Source organism: Lonchura striata, chromosome 1, assembly GCF_050655825.1.
Source record: "Lonchura striata isolate lonStrDom1 chromosome 1, ASM5065582v1, whole genome shotgun sequence".
Taxonomy (NCBI): Eukaryota; Metazoa; Chordata; class Aves; order Passeriformes; family Estrildidae; genus Lonchura; species Lonchura striata.
Window position 1 is genome coordinate 20,671,289 of NC_140703.1, and position 19,608 is coordinate 20,690,896.

General features: G+C 42.3%; 1 protein-coding gene across 4 annotated transcripts in view; it reads left to right on the forward strand.

Annotated features, from left to right (window-relative positions):
- The first annotated feature begins 3,452 nt into the window (after positions 1-3,452).
- Positions 3,453-19,608, forward strand: part of URB1 (URB1 ribosome biogenesis factor) — a 44,684-nt gene continuing 28,528 nt past the window's right edge. For 3 of the 4 annotated variants that reach the window (XM_021548579.4, XM_085571508.1, XM_085571516.1), the window contains exons 1-13: positions 3,453-3,600; positions 3,874-4,013; positions 5,203-5,354; positions 6,867-6,999; positions 8,978-9,074; positions 10,174-10,259; positions 11,318-11,443; positions 12,130-12,260; positions 12,541-12,736; positions 13,173-13,310; positions 13,697-13,870; positions 14,479-14,626; positions 17,507-17,629. In XM_021548579.4, coding sequence (XP_021404254.3) covers positions 3,462-3,600; positions 3,874-4,013; positions 5,203-5,354; positions 6,867-6,999; positions 8,978-9,074; positions 10,174-10,259; positions 11,318-11,443; positions 12,130-12,260; positions 12,541-12,736; positions 13,173-13,310; positions 13,697-13,870; positions 14,479-14,626; positions 17,507-17,629 — 1,783 coding nt within the window. In that variant the 5' untranslated portion in view covers positions 3,453-3,461. The remainder of the gene's footprint in view (positions 3,601-3,873; positions 4,014-5,202; positions 5,355-6,866; positions 7,000-8,977; positions 9,075-10,173; positions 10,260-11,317; positions 11,444-12,129; positions 12,261-12,540; positions 12,737-13,172; positions 13,311-13,696; positions 13,871-14,478; positions 14,627-17,506; positions 17,630-19,608) is intronic. The other variant, XM_021548581.4, reaches the window with a different exon arrangement.

Consider the following 19,608-nt stretch of genomic DNA (forward strand, 5'->3'; position numbering starts at 1 on the left):
CCCCCAATAAACCTCTTTCCCCAAGAGCAAACTACAGAGATCTCTGCCTCCATTCATCTACACCGTGCAGGAGCCTGATATTTTCTACACTCATAGATTGGTTTAGAGTAGAAAAGCACCATTTAATATAGGTAGTAGGTATTGGGGAAAAACTGTAAACATGTAACACGTAATGTACCATTTAAAAGATAGCACCAACCCTGGACGTGGGGAGAGAAGAAGAAGACGGGTGTCAGAGAGGATGTCAGGGTGTGTGTGTGCCTCTGCCTGAGCTGCTGAGCAAACTGCAGCAGCCCGAGAACACAATCTTCTAGATAACTTGCAATAAACAACCATGAGACCAAACAAGAGAATACTGAGCCTTTCTTTGGAAGCACAGGTTGGAGGAGAAGCTTTTCCACCACACGAAGCCACCCTGCGACCTAGGGTGGTCTTCGACAATAGGCCTGGAGTTTGGGAAGGGTCATGAGGAAATGGTTAGGGAGTGATGTAAATGTGTATCAAGAGACTTAATCCTGAGGGGTGGCAAGTATTAGCTATAGGACAGCAAATATCTATGACTAAAGGCTGGAGACAGGGGCTAGCTGAGAAGAACAGGAGTGTTTAAGGCTGAAATCAGAAGAGAAACCTTGGTGAAGCTTTGCATTAGAAATGGCCTCTTCTGCCAAATCAGATTTTTGTCTTCAGGACTGCATGAGTGAGGACCCCACAGCAAAGAAAATGGTTCAGGTTTGGGAGGCAAAAGCAAGTAAGCAGGGCTGCAGGGCTGGGGCTCGGCTGTTTACATTGTGTTCAGAGCAGTAAAGGCTTAAGAGGTCACAGCTGAGGCAGGAAAGGGCCGCTTGGCTCAATTAGTCTTGCATCTAAAACTGCTCCTTGAACAAGGCACAGAGCTGAGGTTCATGCAAGGGACTAGGAATTGTTTTTCAGACTTGAAAATATGCCAGAGGGGAAATGTATAACTTGGATATGATGATCTGTTTATCTGGCAAGAATCACAGAATATTTTGATTTACTGAAAACTGGGTGGCTCAGAAGTTACTGCTTGACTCGTTCACTGCTCCCATCTGTTGCACATATAAACACAACAGAGCAGATGAATTTTGTATGAGCCTGAGATCTTTGACTGGCCCTCCGTAAATGCTGCTTGCCAAAAAACACTTAGGAAAGTTGTCAGATATAACAGAGAAAGAAAAGGACATGGGCTTCAAAGTGCACTCCAGCAGAACATGGAAGTGATCTGTCTGGAGGTGAAAGCAGCAGTCTGCTTACCCAGCCTCCTGGAAGCCTATAACAGCTACACAGGCAGTGAAGGGAGAGAATAATTGAACTTCAAGTTAAAAAAAAAAACAAAACAGTAGCCTTCTGCAGTAGTTTTAAAATACTAGAACTATGAAATAGAGTGTGATGGTAACTATCAGGCTTTTAAGTCTGGTAACCAGGACTTTTACGAAGAACTCAGTATGGGTACTTTGAGCCTTTTAAAAGTTGTGTTAAATCAAATCATTTTTCCTAGTTCTATTAGCTCTAGCCTTCCTTTTCATCCCCTCAATAACAATGCAACTCCCTCCTGACAATGTTATTTACTTTCCATATTATGTGCCTATCAGTTTCTGGAATTGCAAATGTATTTGGATACCTGCATAAATTTAAGTTTCAAGAAAACTGTAAGGCTGAAACAAAGGATTCCCATCATCCAGTAAACCACCAAAAATGTTTTATGGAGGAACTGAAAAGTCTACCCTTGCATAGAATTTGCTGTACTGAGGTGAATTCCTAATGGAACTGCCATCTAAACAAGCAGAAAAATAGCTGGAATGTAGTTTGTTAAATTTAAGTATTCCTAGAAATAGGAATTAACAGAGCTCGGAGCATGATGTCACTAGCAGCAGTAAGATGCTTTTAGCTTTGTTCTCATAAATTACTTGAAAAAAAGCCCTTGTACTTAGTGTCTAGCAAGCTACATCAGGGAAGGTTTAGGTTGGATATTAGGAAAAAAAATTTCACTGAAAGAATAATAAAATACTGGAATTGTCTTCCTAGGGAGGAGGTGGAATCACCATCTCTGGATATGTTTAAAAAAAGACTGGACTTGGCACTTGGTGCTATAGTCTAGTTGAGGTGTTAGGGCATAGGTTAGACTTGATGATCTTAGTCTCTTCCAACCTCATTATTCTGTGATTCTGTGAATTCGTATTTTCCCATTTCCCCCTTTTTCCCCTAGTCTTATGTACTCCTTTTATTTTACCCTTTTCTATCTTCTAACTTCACCTTCTTTTATTTTGTTCTACCCTCTGTTCTTAAAACATCATAGAATCTTCTGTCAACGTGAAAGCATTTGTTCATCCTGTCTTAGAATGGCTGTGAATGTTGCCCTCTTCGGGATCACTTTTCTTTACAGTATTTTGCTGAAAAAAGAAACAAAACAAAACAAAACAAAACCACAAACAAACAGTTTGAAAAAACCCAGGAAGATACTAATGTTACATTTACTACTTACACATATGACAAAAAAAAAAAAAATTCTGGTCTGGATTTGGATAGATCTTTATTTTTTTCTTACTGAAATAATCTCCTCTATCTTCCACTACTGTTTCAACTGGTGTCATTCCATAAGAAACAATTTATTGGAACAAGGCTTTTTCCATTCCTCCTTATCACTGTGCTTGTCCTGGCATAACTCTTGCTGAAAGCAAGGGAAGAATTTAGATTTTAATTAATCTAAGCCTGCCTTCTGCCAGTTGGAAGCAACTTCTGTCACTCCTTCCCTTATAAATAGTCCCTCTCCATCGTTCCCGTGGGCCTCTTCAGGTACTGGAAAGCCACAGCTAGGTCATCCGAAGCCTTTCTCTTTCCTGGAAAGAAAGGAGTATCTGAGAAGTTCTCTCCTCTACCTGCGTCCCATCACTCCGTGCTTTCCCCTTCCACTCCAAAATTTAAGCCATGTTGGTTCAGGATCGAAAGGGGCTGCAGGCCGTGGAAGCTGGGATGACAGAAAACTGCTTGGCCTTTCAAGCAGCGATGGATGAGAGGCTGCTGCAATTGGGACATTGGGAAGGAATTCTCAGCTGTGAGGGTGAGCAGGCCCTAGCACAGATTGCCCAGAGAAGCTGTGGCTGTCCCTGTATCCCTGGAAGTGTCCAAGGCTGGGTTGGACAGGACGTGAAGCAACCTGGCCTAGTGGAAGTTGTCCCTACCCATGGCAGGGGGCGGGAATGGATGGTGGAACGAGATGACCGTTGCGGTCCCTTCCAAACCATTCCACGACAACTATTTTTAACTTTTTTTGTCCACCTCGTCACTGATCGCTGGGAAAGCTCTCCCGCTGGGCCAGGCCCGGGCCGCAGCACTACCTCACGTCTCCGGGCCTCCACAGCCCCGGGCCGCTCCTGCTCTGCCCGCCCCTTCCTGCGGAAGCGGCGGCAATTCCGGGGCGGGCCTGGGCCGGGTTCGGATTAGGCATGGCCGGCAAGCGGTGCGGCGGGGTCGGGGAGCGGAGCGGGGAGCCTGCCGCCAAGCGCGCCTGTGGCCCGCGGGACGAGGAGTTCAATGGCGCCCGCTTCAAGGCGCTGCTGCGGGACCCCGCGGCCGCCGCCAAGGGTGAGGGGTTCTGCGGGGCGGGAGAGGCGTGCGCTGAGGTGGCCGGCCCGGGCTGAGGGGCTGCCCCGGGCTGAAATGGCCGTTTCGGGATGAGGGGCTGCCCCGGGCTGAGGCGGCCGACCGGGAGGATGTCGCGGGGGTGGCACGGATGCCGTTGCTGGCGGGGTTGCGGCACATGGGCACGGACTGGCCCCTCAGGGTCCCGCCCGCGGGCGGCCCAGAGCGGGCCCCACACGTGGCGCTGGTGCCCCAGAAGACGCTGTGGCTTTGCAGGGCTGGAGACCTTCGTGTCCATCGCCAAGATGCTGCCATCGCCCCAAGTGTACGATGTCGTGGAAGGATACGTGAAAATTTCCATGGAGTGTGCTGAGATATTCAAGCTTCTCGACGGAGAAAGGAAGCCTGAAAGTGAAGTAAGTTGGATATAGGGGTTGTCATTCAGGGACTGGCGGCTACAATCCCACCGTGGAGAAGAGCCAACAAAAGGTTGCCATGGAATGGTCACAGCTGCCAAGGCTGCCAGAAATCCTGGAGCATTTGGATAACGCTCTCAGGCACAGGGTGGGATTGTTCAGGTATATGTGCAGCACCAGGAGTTGGACTGGGTGATCCTTGTAGGCCCCTTCCAGCTCAGGATATTCTGTGGTTTTATGAGTAAATAGTGCTTTGTGGTGTAAGTAACTCTGTATTTTTTTTTTTTTTTCCTGGAAGTAGCAGTGGCAGAAACACCTACCAAGTGGGAGATGCTCCTTTCTGTTCATAGATGTTTCTTGTTTCCTGAATTTAATGACACACAAAACCAATAGTTCTGTCCAAATCAAGCTGTAACGGTTCTTTAAACGTTATCAAAAGGTCATTAAGGAAATAAGGGGATCAACAGAAGCAATTAAAGCAAAACAAAAGTAGGCTAGTGAAAGCAAATGTTTTTAGATATCTGCCTGATACATCAGTACTTCTAGGAAGCCACTGGTAAACTTGACTTCATTTTTCTTATTTCAGCTGGACACAATTTATCCTTGTCAGAATACGATGAATGAACAAAGAGTTCAATAACTTTTCACTGTGAATGCTGGTGCAGCGTTGCTTACAATGTACAGTGTTACTGCTTACATTGTAGTAATGTACTTTGTGGCTTTTTAACCGTCACTTACTGTTCTTTGCCTTTCAGTATCATTTTTGTCTCTGTAATGTTCAGTGACAGCCTTTCCTCAATATCCCATTGCTAACAGGGGCTGATGTTTGTAATGGGTACAGCCCCAGTGCTGTATGGATTCTGGATTCTTCTGGAAAGAATTATTTTCAAGATTGGAACAGCCCTGATGTTTTTCTCTAGCACATTTAAAATTCTTTTTGTCCACCTAGCAGCAATTGTCTCTTGAAGCATTGATTCCTTGAAACTACATGCTCTCGAAAGTGATCTTTTCAGAGGAAGCATTAATTTGGGAGGGAATCTAGAAGTTAATGTCACTTTCATATGTGGAAGCTTTCCTCTGGGAATGGGGTTACCCTTTTTATCAGTGGTGGTTATTACTGCTTGCTCAGCTAATAATTTCAAGTCTTACCTGATATTTTCAGATATTGACATACTTTTTTATCCTGCAGATGCTGTTAATCTTTCAAGCTTTAGAAGCCATATTACTGAGGACAGCCAGCGACCTCTCACATTTTTCTGCCGTGGGAATGAACATTGTCAAAAAGTTGATTCATTCCTATATGAAACTGGTCTATGCTGCTTTGTATTCTGAAAATCACAGGTAAGTCTTCCTGGTGCTCTGGTGGAGAATCTCTGTCAGTTAATCTGGAGAGACTGTACTAGATGTTGCAAAATTCATCTTGACTTACTGCTAATAATACACCTTTATTTAATAATCCTTTTCCACTTGCCACAAAATAATTGCCTGTGGAAGTCTTTGCCAAGTGGAAACTGATATATCAAACAATCCAGTGCTGTAGGATACTTTCTTGAAACCGTAGTTTTCATCAGTTGGGCCTATTCCTAGTGAAAGCTAACATGGGTGGTACCTTGAGTCCTGTTATTTTAATGCTGTTTGATTTTGGGGGTAACATGCATTGCATGGAACAGGGTTGGGCAGTCTTCCTTTGATGGCAAAAAGGGCTGCTCTTGAGTGCTTTATTTCCCTGTATTTTTTAAAGTCAGGTTTCCATGTTTAAAATGGATTTTTCTCTTTCAGACTGGCTGTTCTTCTGTAATTTTTTCAGTCTCTTAAGTCTGAGGTCATTTTAGGTTGTTCAATAATTGTGTTATCTAGTCCAGACCAAAAAAATTCTCATGCTCATGTGGATAGGGGAAGGAAATTGCAAATGTTAGATATTTAAGTACAAACCTGGGAGGAAGAGGAAAAAAGCAGAGAAAAAATCAGACTGAAATTGGCTTGTCCAAGGCCAATGACTCATCTTTCAGTCTTTGAGCAGAATTGGAAAGGCTTTCTGTGCTTTCCCAGTTCATAGACACAACTGTGCTTCCTGCACTGTGCAGTTGATCCTTTTTCAGCAGGCATTTTAGCAGGACAAAGCATCTCAAATAGGTATACTGGAAACAAATTTTGAAGCTGTGTAGCATATATGAACTTCTTATTAAATGTTTAAAGATTGCAGGTTCTGGAGAAATCCTTCTAGAACCTGCACAGAGGAGGCTGCAGATTTCTGATGGGAGATGCTCTGCATTTTCTGTGCAACCGCTTTGATGTGCAGAGGTGTTATCTTTATGTCTAGATGGGATCTCTGCTTGAATCACGTGGCTTTTTACAGATTGTTCATGACAGAAACATGATGGACAGATTACAAATCTGTTCATGGTAGTGGCTGTTCAGATGATGAAGGGCTGCAGTCTTGTGCGTAGTGGGCCTGACATATTCCCATTGAAATAAATGGCAAACCTCTATGAATTCAGGAGTTCATAGAATCATGGAATAATTAAGGGTTGCTTAGTCCAACTTCACTGCTGTGAACAGGTTATCTTAAAATTGTTAATTTTTTTCACTTTCTCTCTTTTAAACTACTTAATAAAGGGAATACCCAGCCTCACATTACAGTTTAATTTTGGGGAAGAATATAAAAAGGCATTTCCTTCTCCTTTTTCCCTCTCCCCTCTTTCCCAGCTGCTGTTATTACTGCCTGAAATAATTACTTTGATTGTTTAACTTCCCTTCTATTTTCACTTTAAGTTTTAATCTCTTGTTTTGGTGGTTTGTATAACTGTCATCCTGGAATAGCCTGCAGGTTTCCATCTGCTTTGTTTTTTTTAGGATGAGCCGAGGGTGCCTTACACTGCTGTCAGTGATGGTGGCTCAGGGCCCGGATTCAGCAAGGGACTTATATAGTCATTTTGACTTCAATAACAAGTACCTGCCTGGATTGTTGAAAAAAAGATGCAAACAGGTAAACTTAAGGTGCTGCATGTCGTGGCATGCTATGCCATGGTTCCATCAGCTTTTTTAGCTATCTATGCAGAGCAAAGCTGAATAAAGCAAAGCTGTTGGCAATGTTTGCTGTATTTTCATCTGCAAGAGCTTAACTCTCCCTCCTTGTCCTGTGTCAGGCTGAAGTCCTTGATTGTGCCTAACTGAAAACTGACACATGAAAACACATGAAAACTGACACATGAAAATGCTTTATGTGTTTCCAACAAGCTATGGAGAAATGGAAATGTACAGTTTCTGTGAACTGCCCTTCTAATGTCTAAAGCAGAATGAAAGTGATAGTAAACTCCTGAAAACTAGTTGGGTTTTTTTTTCGCAGTTTGGTCCCACTGAAACAAATGGAAATTGGAGAGGGGATATTGCCCAGTACTAATACAGAGTAATTGCATTTGAAAACATAAACAAGAGTTCTAATTAATCTCTAGCTGGAAATCTTTAAGATTATGTGAGTGAAGAGAAAAAGTCACTCTTTTTCCAGAAGAAACTATCTCTTGTTCTCTCCCTGTTTGCTAAAAATAGTCAGGATTGACGCAAATAAGTGATTTAGAACAAGAATATTTGTGTCATTCCAAATGCAAGTGTGTACTAAATCCAGTATTGTTTACAATGCTGACATATTGTTTCTGGATTTTAAAGATTACTTGCAGAGTGAATGTGTGCATTTATGTTGGGTTTGTGCCATCTGAGATGAAAATTCAGACTTTTTCTTTACAATAATCAAGTGGAAGGCAAAAAACCAAACACCTCCCTTTTTCCCTGGAACCACCTTTTATAGTTCTGGAATTGTCAGATTCCATGGATTTTCTCACTTCAGGAGTTGTCTGCAGGAGTAACTCCACCCTTAATTTTAAATTGATGGGTTTAGTCTTTTGACCATAAACTGCGTAAATATGTGAGTAAGGTACAAGGAAACTAGCATCCAAAAGGTCTTAGTCTTGTACAGCTTTCAGTGAAATTATGTCACAGCTTGCTATCAGAGGTGAGGTTTTAACACAAAAATACCAGGCCCAAAGCTCACAGCAAAATATTTTTTGTTTCTTTTTATTTCTTCATTCAGCCCTTTCATGAGTCCCTGCTGTCTTATCTTTTGCTTTCTTAGAATCTTCTTTCAGGCTTCTTTACATGCAGCTTAATTTTGCACAGCAGGTTTAAAAAAAATTGTAAATCATGGCGGGACTCTGTCAGGGAATGTGGTGGTAGGACAAAGGGTGACTCTTGGAAAGAGGGTATATTTACATTGGGTCTTGGGAGGAGATTCTTGGCCATGAGGGTGATGAGATGCTGTCCAGCACAGGTTGCCCAGAGCAGCAACTGCCCTATCCCTGGAAGTGTCCAAGGCCAGGTTGGACAGGGCTTGGAGCAGCAGGGCTTGGGATAGTGGAAGGTGTCTTGGCCCATGGCAGGGCATGGAATGAGGTGATCCTGAAGATCCCTTCCAGCTTAACCCATTTTATGATCCAATGTTCATATCCTATGGTGCTGCTATAAATCAAGCTTTCACTGCTCCCATTGTGCCTGAGTTGGTAGTTTTATATTCACCCCTTTTTATGGGTTTTTTTGTGAACTGACCATGCTGTGCACAAGTGCGGAAGTTCAGTGATGCAGGGTTTGGTATGAAACGGCTGTTAATGTTCCCTTTCTATTTAAATTTGTGGTGTGGTCTCATATATTGAAAATTGAAAAGCACGTGAACTAGTATTATATATAAAAGTGATCTGTTTAATGCAAGAAGTTTTTTAGCTGAATATGCTGTGGATGTAGTGCATATAAATGTATGTTTGTGGCTGCATGCAACATTTTTATAGAAGTTGTTTCATTTACCCATTTATGGTGCTTCTAGGGATAATCAGCAAGTTGCATTATCAATTCTGCAGTTGGGTACAATCTGTGTGCTAGCAACATTTTTTCATTTTATATTTAAATTTTGATGTTTCCAGGGGAGGCCAGATGTCCGCATGGCCTATATTCAGTTTGCTCTCTCCTTTCTCATTGCTGGTGACAATGCAATCTTGGCACAGGTTCTGGAATTAAAAGGTACTTCATAATTGTTTGTTGGGGTTTTGTTTTTAAGGCACAGTCATTTATTGGTGATAATAAATATAACCTAATTAAAAATGTGGACCAGGTAGAGAGCACTAATAAGAAGCAAAATATCAATTTTTATTCTTACTATCTGAAAAGCTTTAAACTTCCTTGGTAGTGTAGTAAGTAAGCCTCTTCAGCTTGAGAACAATATGCTATATGCTAAAACTTTTCAAGAATAAAGTCATTGGTGACACAGATTAAAAAAAGCCCCATAAATCTAATAAAAAGCTTTGAGGTCATAAAGCCAATAAACAAAAAAAAATCATGGCCTCCAGCCTTGCTCATAAGACAGTCACAGTGGATATGTTGCATTAATTTTTCTTTTGAAAAGGGTGTACTTCAGTTGTCTTTCTGCCCTGTGAATTGTGGCCCTTGGTAAAGTTATGAGACAATTCAGAAGGGATCTAGAAATACTGTTTAGAAGTGCTTAAGCCACTAGCTGGCAGCAAGTAATTTCTCCTATAGCAGGGGACTGAGAACTGTAATTATTTATTTCTCTTGCTCCTGCTACCCCAGGGCTGCTGATTTAGCTGTTTAGTTCTTTCAGGCTGGGGATTGCACACCTCAGCCCAGTCAGTACAGATGGCTTTCATTCCCCTGTAAGAGCTCCAAGTTCTGTATAAACAAAAGTTGTCTAACTTTGAGATGCACATAATTGGACATGGAACCTCCAAACATTTGAGAATCACTCAGTGAAGCAATAACAAGGGCTTCAATGGGAAGAATATGAAATTACTTGGATTTTACTATGGCATTTCAGGGCCCAAAATGTATTTAAAGCTGACAGATGCTGTGGCAGTGTTAATCAGCAAGTTGGCAAATTGGCCAGTCAAGATGAGAGTAGGTTTAGCAGCATCACTTGCTCATAACCATAGTCACAGACACATCATCCTCCTGATGTCTGACTTGCTGCCTTTTGGTTAATCCTGGAATATAACAGCAAGATAAATAATGGGACATGGAAGAGGAATGGGTATGAATTCCCTGAAATATTTTAGTATGAAAAGGATTTTCACATTTTAACTTAACATTTGAAATGTCCTCTTAGATTTCATTCCATCTATTCTTCGCTCTGAAATAAAGGAAGACAGAGTTTCTACTGTCAATCTTCTACTTTCCACACTGAGAACTAAGGTATGATACACCCTTAAAGCTGTGTTGTTTCATGGTTTCTATTTTCCTCACTGCTGAAAACAGTTCTGCAGTGATTTCTCACACAATGTTCAGGTCTTAGGGCTGCTGCAGTGTGTGTGACTGATAATATGTATTGGAGGTTGGTAGCTTAGCTGTTATATTACTGTCTCAGGATTGAAAACAGGGAAACAGGAATTGCTGAAAGGTGTGAAAGTTGGTTTAGTGGTAGCTGCCTTTCCTGTGCTCTGTCACCTGAGCATGGCCCTGCCTCTTTCATGGGGTGCTTTTGTTGCTTGTAGAGCAGCTGAACCTGAGGTGTATTTTATTTATTTAAAAATATTTTTATCTCCAGAATCTATGACTTTTTAATATATGTTCTGAGCTGCTGTAACTATGTTGCATAAACTGCTGCATGAACAGTTGAGAGAATGAAGAAAAATTTCAAAGTTAGAGTGTAGCCATGAGGGCCTGCCTCAGAACAAAGATGTTCTTTCATTTTGCTTTAGGAAAGAAGGATAATAAAAAAGCTATAATTTAAATGTAAAATAAACCTCCTTGGAACTTTGTTTTTCAAATGAAGCTTTTCTTGTGCATCATGAGCTGTTGCATTATTGGTGGACCCCAGCTGTATGACTCTTTTAACTTAGCAAGAAAAATGGGAACTAAAGCAATGCCAGCAGTAAAGCACAGCAGAAGAACTTTTGAGAAACTTCTTCCACTGTGTATTCCCTTTCATTTAAACCTTATTTGTAGTAGGCTTTACTATATCCACACCCAAGTTCCTCTGGTTCTGCTCTACAGCTGTGATGCTCTAAACAAGATCTGTACTCTTCAGTTGAACTTGAACATCTGTCCTGTCCAGCACATGCAGGCGTTGTAGGGTCAGTGTGAAGCAGGAGCATGTGAGAGAAGTGTTGGCAGGACAGGCAGAACCTTTCTTCTGCCATGGGGGAGAGTCAGCTCTGCGTGTACTAGAAGAATGAGGCGTGTTGTTGTTTTGCCGTGATTTTGTGACAATTTGCAATAAATAGAAGAGTTTGCATTTTTCTCATTTTCAGGTGGTTCATAACAAAAACATCAGCAAAACACAGAAGGTGCGTTTTTTCACTCCAGAAGTGTTGCTTCACATCGCTTCACTGTACCGTTGGAATGGGATTACTGATGTCAGCCCGGAGGATTTAAAGGTTTGGTCACTTATTTCTTTGTTAGTTTTAGTCCTTGTGCTGCCTTTAATTTCCCCTCCTCTTGCAGCCCACAGCTTTTGAAACAACTCCCAGTTGCTCTGAGTTTAGTGAGCTCAAAAAGAGGAATCTACTGAGCCTATTTAAAAAGAACCCCCAAATTTCTGCTGCTTCTCACTGGGTCTTGGCTACAGATCCTTTCACCTTTGTGTGTGCCCTCTTGTATTCCTCTACCAGATGCTTATGACCCTGCCACTCCCATCCTGATGTACTTTAAAAACCCTTTGGAGGAGATCTGTTTCTAGTAGAAATCTGCCTGGAGCTTTGCAAATCTCTGACCCCATTCATAAGCATACATTTCAGTTCTGAATAATTTTAAGTTCTTACAGTTCCTGGCAGTCCGTGTAAGTCATATGATTAATGATTTCCCAGCCACAGTTGTCAAGAGTCTTCTTACCCTAGGCATTTTGAGTTGTTCCAGATTTAGAACGTTAATGGATTTATAGAATCTCGGAATGGTTTGACTTGGAAGGGACCTTCAGGTTCCGAAGCTTCTCTTTTTAATCTGAATAAAAGCCAAACTTTCCTTTAGTATTTCTCTAAGAGGAGCCATATAAAATGTAAAGTAAGGCTGAGATCTGTGATGCAAAATCTCATATGCCTTTTTTGCTCCTTTTTGGTTCTTGTAGGTGGCTCAAGGTTCTAAGGAGTTGGGAAAAGCAATGGTCCGAGAACTTGTGCATAGTTTCTTAATGGACCTCTGCTGCTCTCTGAAACACGGCATAATGTTCTGTGATCCAAGTCTTGGAACTTCTGGCAAGTAAGTCACTGGTGGCTGGGATTGTACGTGGATTTTTTGCTAGAAGCAGAAGAGACTTCACTAGTTATGGTGTCTGCCCTGGAATGTGTAGTGTTAATTCACTGTTTGTCATGCAGAAAATGTGGAGGTAATTACTTTCTTACTTCTTTGAGTATAAACTCAAATTATGCCAGGAGGGTGAGAGATCTTGCCTTCAATTAACAGTGGAGCTGCAGAGTTCACATCCCATATAAAGTATCAAAATAAGGATTTTTAATTCAAAATATTTTGTCTTCAACAGGGGAGGAAATGTGGTACTTCTGCACTTCCTGCTTGGTCTAAAAACTGCAACAGAAGATGAAATGGTTGCTGATCTTGTGGTGAATATTCTCAAAGTATGCCCAGATTTATTGAATAGATACTTCAAAGAGACCCAGTATTCCTTTGTTCCTAGAGTGAAGTCTGCTTGGATGGACAACATGAAGTTACTCAAGAAGGTAAGAGTATGGGTGATGGTAAAAAACCTTGCTCAGAGCAGGAGGCTCTATAAACATTTAAACCAGTAAAGAAGGAATTGGTGTAAGAAACAGTGGAAGACATCCCATCAGTGACCTATTTTTTGAGATGCAGCAATATCAAAGCTTAGCTAGAAAAACCTTTTGACCTTTGTGCGTGTTCTGCTGCCTCTTTGTTTAGCTTAAAATGGGCAAGTAGGATCTGGAATCTCTTGAAAAGGGATGACCTTTAACAGGGATGCTGGTTGCATACAGAGGGTCCATTTATCAAGTAGGAGTCTGGAGGATGCTCTGTAGCATTTTTGCATAAACTTTGACATTTAATGTTGCCATCACTTCTGTAAAATGCTCCCCAGAAGAAGCTGTCATCTCCAGAACTGTATCAATAGGGCTTAAATTTTTTTTTCTTTTCTTTAAGATCTATGAGGCTCAATCAGAGATCTCCAATTCTTTCAAGACTTCAGAATTTATTCCTCTTCCCAGATTGCTTTCTATGGTGATGGTAACAACAGTCCCTGCAGTGTGTAATAGAGCAATGTTCAACCAAGGGTTAAATGTAAGAGCACTCTATACTATTTCAGTGATTTTTCTGTCCTCGTTAGTACTGTTTCATTTTAGTGTGTGATCACTCAAGAAATTTCTTAAGTTGGTTAATTACTTATGTTTTATGTTGTCTGCCTCAGCATAAATCTGGCTTGGTGAAGCACGGGAAAATGAATTAAAATTGGTGATATTGATTCCAGGTGCCTTTCACAAGCAGCAGTTCTACCACTGGTAGTGTTTTAGGCTGGGAATCTGAAAACCTATGGATTCTTTACTGCTAGCTAAGATCTAGAAAATGAGGAATTTACTGACCAGTTTTAACACACATTCAGAGTATGGATTTTGTGCAAAGCATAACAGGAATCACTGAAATGTCATAAATTCACTTCCTTCTTTTAGTTGCCCAGCACAGAGGTGAAGCACAGCATCCTATCATTGATGTCCATGGTGCTGAGAAGAGCTCTGAGGAACATTCAACACTGTTTGTCTGAAGAAACCTGGCAAAGATCACAAATCTACACACTGCCAGCAGTGCAGGAGTTTGTGCAGCTCTACAGAGAAGCTGTCAGCAAGGTAAAAAGAAAGAGACAATTGGGGGCTGACAGGAGGCATTTTGCAGGCAGCAGACAGCTGCTCTCCCCTGTACTTTCTCCTGGACTGGTTGCAGCTCAGGAGACAAGAGATGGTACCCTGGGGGAGGCTGTAGGGTTAAATGGTGAGGTGGGAGCCTACACTTCCTGACATGTCTGTCTGATGGGAATGCTGATAAAATTCTGTGGTGAGACAGATTTGCAACATTGATGGCTGTTGTGTTGCAAATGATTTCCAAGAGCAGGAAGCAAGTTCTCTTCCTGGTTCAAGTCAATGTAGCCAGCAGAAGTTACTCAGAAGTTACTAGACAAGAGAGCACTTGAGTTGACAATATGCCGTGAGGGAGAAAAACAGGAACAAATTTTTCACAGGAAGCCTTTTCAATAAAATGTTCTTTCCAGTACTTACATTTGACAGAAGTGGAAATACAGTGGTGAATTCAGATCATTCTCGGATTGCACACAAAGTCAATTCCAACCTTTGTGAAGAGCAGCAAATCTATCTTCCTGTTAGGTGTCTGGGAATGTATTTATCACAGGAGCTTTGTCTTAAAAATGAGAGCTGTTGCAATTTACCCTTTTTGCTTTTAGGTTTTACCAGACATGACTAGTATAGTGGCTGTCTGGCAGTCCCTGCTGAAGCAAGAGAAGGATCACAAGGACAGCCCAGCAGAGAAAAAGGAAGGTGATGAAGGCACTGTGAAGGCAATGACCGAGATAGAAGTTGCAGAACAGCATGGTAGGCAAAGCAGGTGGAGTTACAGCTGCTTATTTCTGTGGGAATGAGTGTTGTGAAACTCTCATCCCACCCTTAACTTCAGCAGAATCCAGATCGCAGTTGTGTATTTATTATGCGCCTTTTCTTTGTTCAGTTCCTCAGGCTGTTAGAATTGCCTGAGAGCACAGTTCGACATATAGGCTGCCACTGCTACTGAAAGGTTAAGCAGTTTGACTTGGCTGTCCCAGGATCATAGAATGTTTGAGGTTGGAAGGGATCTCTGTAAATCATCTTGCCTGATACCTCTGCCTAAACCTGGTTACCCAGGTCCACATCCACACAGCTTTTGAACATCTCCAAGGATGGAGACTCCAGAACCCCTTTGGGCAACCTGTGTGGGTGCTGAAGTCTAAAAGTGATTCCTGATGCCCACAGTGTTCCAGTGTTTCACTTAGTGCCCAGAGTCTCTGCTCCTGCCACTGGGTTCTTCTGGGAGGAGCTTGGCACCATCATCTTTGCACTCTCACTCAGGTGCTCATACACATTGATAAGATGCCCCTGAGCCTTCACTTCAGTTTGAACAGTCCCAGCTCTTCCAGCCATTCCTCACAGGAGAGATGTTCCTGTCTCTTCACCATTTTTGTGAGCCTTTGCTGGACTCTTCCCACTGTCTCCATTTTCTGGGGAGTCCAGACCTGAACACAACACTCCTGGTTTGGCCTCCCCAGTGCTGAGAGCAAGGGAAGGAGCAGCTCCCTGACACCAGAGCCTTCAGATCCTTCCCGGCAACCTGCTCTCTACTTGGGTGGCCCCCAGGATGTACTGGTGAATGGGCTGCTCCTCCTCAGGTGCAGGGCTCTGCTGTTCCTCTTGTTGAACTCAGCCCTCCTGCCCTTGACCTTTCCATGCTAGTAGCTATTTCACAGCCACAAAATAAAACTGGCAGGGAGACTGGTATGTCTGAAAAATAATTTTTGGAGAGATTTTTGTTTGTCCAGGTTATTTTACCAGGAGGTCTTTTTTTTTTTTTTTTTTTTTTTTTTTTTTTTTTTTTTTTTAGCAGTTAGTTGCTGTGGCTACAGAAATGCTTGTATTGATGTAACATAGGAGTGGAATTATGAGTGTTGGGAGAGGGATGGAATGAAGGCCTCAGTTTTCCTCTCTCAAATCCAGTGTCCCTCCCAAAGGGTTTCTTTCCAGAGTTTTATTGCAGGGATTGGGGATTTTCAGGATTGCCTCTATCTTGGCCAACGACTTGTGAAGTTTTCCTTGTGGGCTAGAAATCAATCTGCAACCAGTTTTACTCTTCACAGGGCATATTTCACAGAGAGACTTCCTGGAGCAAAAGGCTTTTCAGTGGATGTCCTTCTGTGCCTCCCTTTGTGCAGGACAATGTTGTCAGCACTGACAGTCCAAGGCTGAAAACAGTGAAGCAGCTAATTCCTGTAGCTGTAGTTCCTCAGCATTCTAAGGTGGTAATGATGTGTCACTTACTCCCAGGTCACCTTATACTGCTTGTCCAAGATTAAAGCACCAAGATGTTTCCTATTACCATCCAAGTAGCTGTTGCCTCTGGGCAGTTTTCCTTATCTCCTGTTCATAGGTCCATCAATATCTTGCCACATGACTCAGAGATAACACTCTCCAGGAGCCAGTTCAGTTTAACAGGTGATTAAGGACACACCTTGCGACTCAGAATAACATCAGTCCATTGTGAGCTGCTCCGCCCAGGGGGAGGAGCTAGGCATTACCACCTGGATAAATCTGGGGATTTCTAGAGAGAGAGGCAGCCTTTCCACAGGTTTCCGAGAAGACACAGCAACCACATCTGCCATTCCAAGAGGACTGCAGCCATTCCAATTTAGACTGCTACCAGCATGCTAGTCAAAGGGGTGTCAGGTTGTATTCTGACTTTGTCAGTGGTCTTCCTTTTGTATTATTGCATGCATTTTTGTCTTTTTTCCCTTTTCCCAAAAAATTTTATTTCTGACTTAAAGTCTCTCACTGGTTTTGCTTTCAAACCAGACCACTGCTTTATTTGCATTGTAGTCACTAGAGAGTTCTTTTCTAATGGGAGCTGAGACTCGGGCAAACAAAGTTTATCCATGGCATTCATCCAGTTCTTCCTAACTCAGTGAGGGAGATCAAGTAAATGGGAAAAAATTAGGTGTTGAATGTTTTGGCCCATGTTCTTTGCTTGCTTTCATTAATGACTGGATAGCAAGTTGCTTTTATGGCTCCTCTTGGTACAACTGAAACCTGAGATGGTTTTTCCTAGGAAGTAAACAGTTGCCTTAAGTGCTATTGTTGTTTTTCTTATACAGGTATTTATTGTCTGCCTCTTGCCAGGAGCTTTCACTGAGAAAGTATTACTTCGAAAGGGGAAAGGGAAAAAAAAAATTTTTAGCTGAAGTAATAAATTTGCACCAAACTGTAGTGCGCTTTCTTCTGCACGTCCCCAGCCAAACATACCTGATGTTTGCTAAAAGCAGTGTTCCCAGAAATCTGCAGCATGACCATATCCTTTTCTTTACTTTTTCCTGTTGTTCAGCCTTAAGCAGCAGTGGAATGGGTGGGTTCTTACAGTGAGTATTCAGATGGTTAGGTTGTGCTTTATATGTGTGAGCACTTCTGGTCAAATTAGAAATGGCAGCTCTTAATCTAAGCGCTGAATAAGCAGATTTAGTTTTGAAAGTATTCATACAGGAATCCTAGGGAATGAAACTGGAGATTCCACTGGTGTTTTTCTTGTTCTTGTTGGGAAGATAGCAGGTCATTTCTGTATTTCCAGCAAATCTGCTGGAAATACAATTATTAATTCTCATTCTGGGTAATGGAGGTGTGACACTGCACTCCCTCTATGAAGGAAGAAGAAACTAATTATGGAAACATTTTGTTTAGGTTCAGATGATGCTGAGACGCTGCTTCTGAAAGCTGCACTGCTTCAGGTCATATGTCTTTATCAGAAGGTTGTGCCCCACTTGGTAGCACAGAGCAACTTTGATTTTAGCAAGCTGCTAAAAGGTATGTGATGGGTATTTGTATTTCCTCCACTGTTTTTTCTGGCTGTTTACAAAGTCCATAGCAGAAGGGAATGTTTGCTTTTCTATGGAGATAGAGAATTGTTTTCTAAAAGTAGCCCATTTTAGTTTCTCCATTGTGTTGGCATTTATTATTGCTGTTTCTGCAGTGCTCTGGCATGGTTAAATTCCATAGCAGCTCTGCCACACCCTATGCTGACATAGCTGTCAGCACTACGTTGCACTCCAGTCTTCCTCTCTGTGTGTCATATTCTTGGAAATGTTTGGTCGTCATGAGCTTTGCATTCTAATCTTTCTGAGGAAGGCTTATATTCAGCTCTTAAAGAGGTTTCTTCTAGCCCTTGGTCAACAACCCACTGTCAGTAAGTTATTTCCAAACTCTTATTAGCTGCGATGGTAAAGAGTTTTTTTGAACAGGATAGTTCACAGAAAGCTTGGGGTGGGGGTGAAGAACAGCACCTCTCAGTCTGCCAGTGTCCTCTGAAAAATCTTTTAATAGAGATTTGGCCTTGCTAGGGTCTAATAGGGACAGAGCCCTGAAGGGCAATGAAGCCTTAGAATGCTGGCTGATAACCAAGGAACACCTCCTCCAAGCTGTGAGTTCTGAAGAGGAGGAGATAGGGATTCTGAAGAGGAGGAGATATGGAAAAAATGTCAGGAGGCTTCCATGGATGGATAAGGAGCTGAAGAGCAAAATCATGGGAAAAAAAACAAGCTTTCAGGAGGTAGAAGGGAGGACAGGTGGCCTAGGAGGAATATGGGGAAATTGTGTGGGAAGCTAGGGATAGGGTTCGGAAAGCTAAGGCTCATGAATCTGGTCAGGGATGTCAAGAGACAACAGGAAGCACTTCTATAGGTATATTGCCAACAAAAGAAAGCCCAAGGATGATGTGGGCCCTGTCCAGAAGGAAATGGGAAACCTGACTTTCCTGGACATGAAGAAGGCTGAGGTTCTCAATGACTTCTGTGGCTCAGTCTTCAATGGCAAGTTCTCCAGCCAGGCTTCACAAGTTGGCAAAGGCAAATGTCAGGACTGGGAGAACGAAGACCCTGAGCCCGCTGTCAGAGAGGATCAGGTTCAAGCCCATCTGAGAAACCTGAACGTGATCAAGTCCATGGGATCCGATGAGATCCATCCACAGGTCCTGAAGGAACTGACAGAGGAAGTGGCTAATCCACTGCTCATCGTATTTGAGAATTTGTGGTAGTCTGGTTAAATTCCCACTGACTGGAAAAGGGGGATACATGGCCCTCATTTTTACAAAGGAGAAAGTGGAAGACCCAAGGAACTACAGACGAGTCAGTGTCACTTCTGTGCTGGGCAAGACTGTGGAGCAGATCTCCTAGAAACTCTGCTAAAATACTTGGAAAATACAGAGGTGGTTGGTGACAACCAGCATGGCTTCACTAAGGGCAAATCATGTCTGACAAATTTGGGAAGCTCCTCCAGTACTGCTTGTGGTACAGTCGATGTGGTCATATACAGCTGAGGCTGAGGGAGAAAGCAAAGGGTTGATCGGGCATCACTGTTCTCTGTGAGCAGCTCTCTGTATGTCTGGGATGTGTAAGGATGGGAGTCATGTAAATGCCTTAATTAACCTGTAAGAGAAAAAGGGACTTTAAACAAAATCCCTCTCTAAATCAATGTCTCGTGCATGAGGTTTTCCCTGTCAGAGCGTGTTTAATTGATTTTTGTGCTTGGTGACTTACCACATCACATACCCTGTTTATCCCTTTATTTCTTGCACTGGCCTGCTTACTTCAAACTGGACAAAAGGCAGGACATGTTTTTGTGAGGCAGAAATCTCTTTGTGGGTCTCTTGGGTACATTATGAAATAATAAAATTAAACAGACTGGAAAATAAAGTGTCATTCTCAAATAAATGTAATGAAGTGAGCTTGGCTATTGATTTTGAAGAGAGATAATGATGGTGTAAAAAAATCATGAGACTTTGTTTTCTC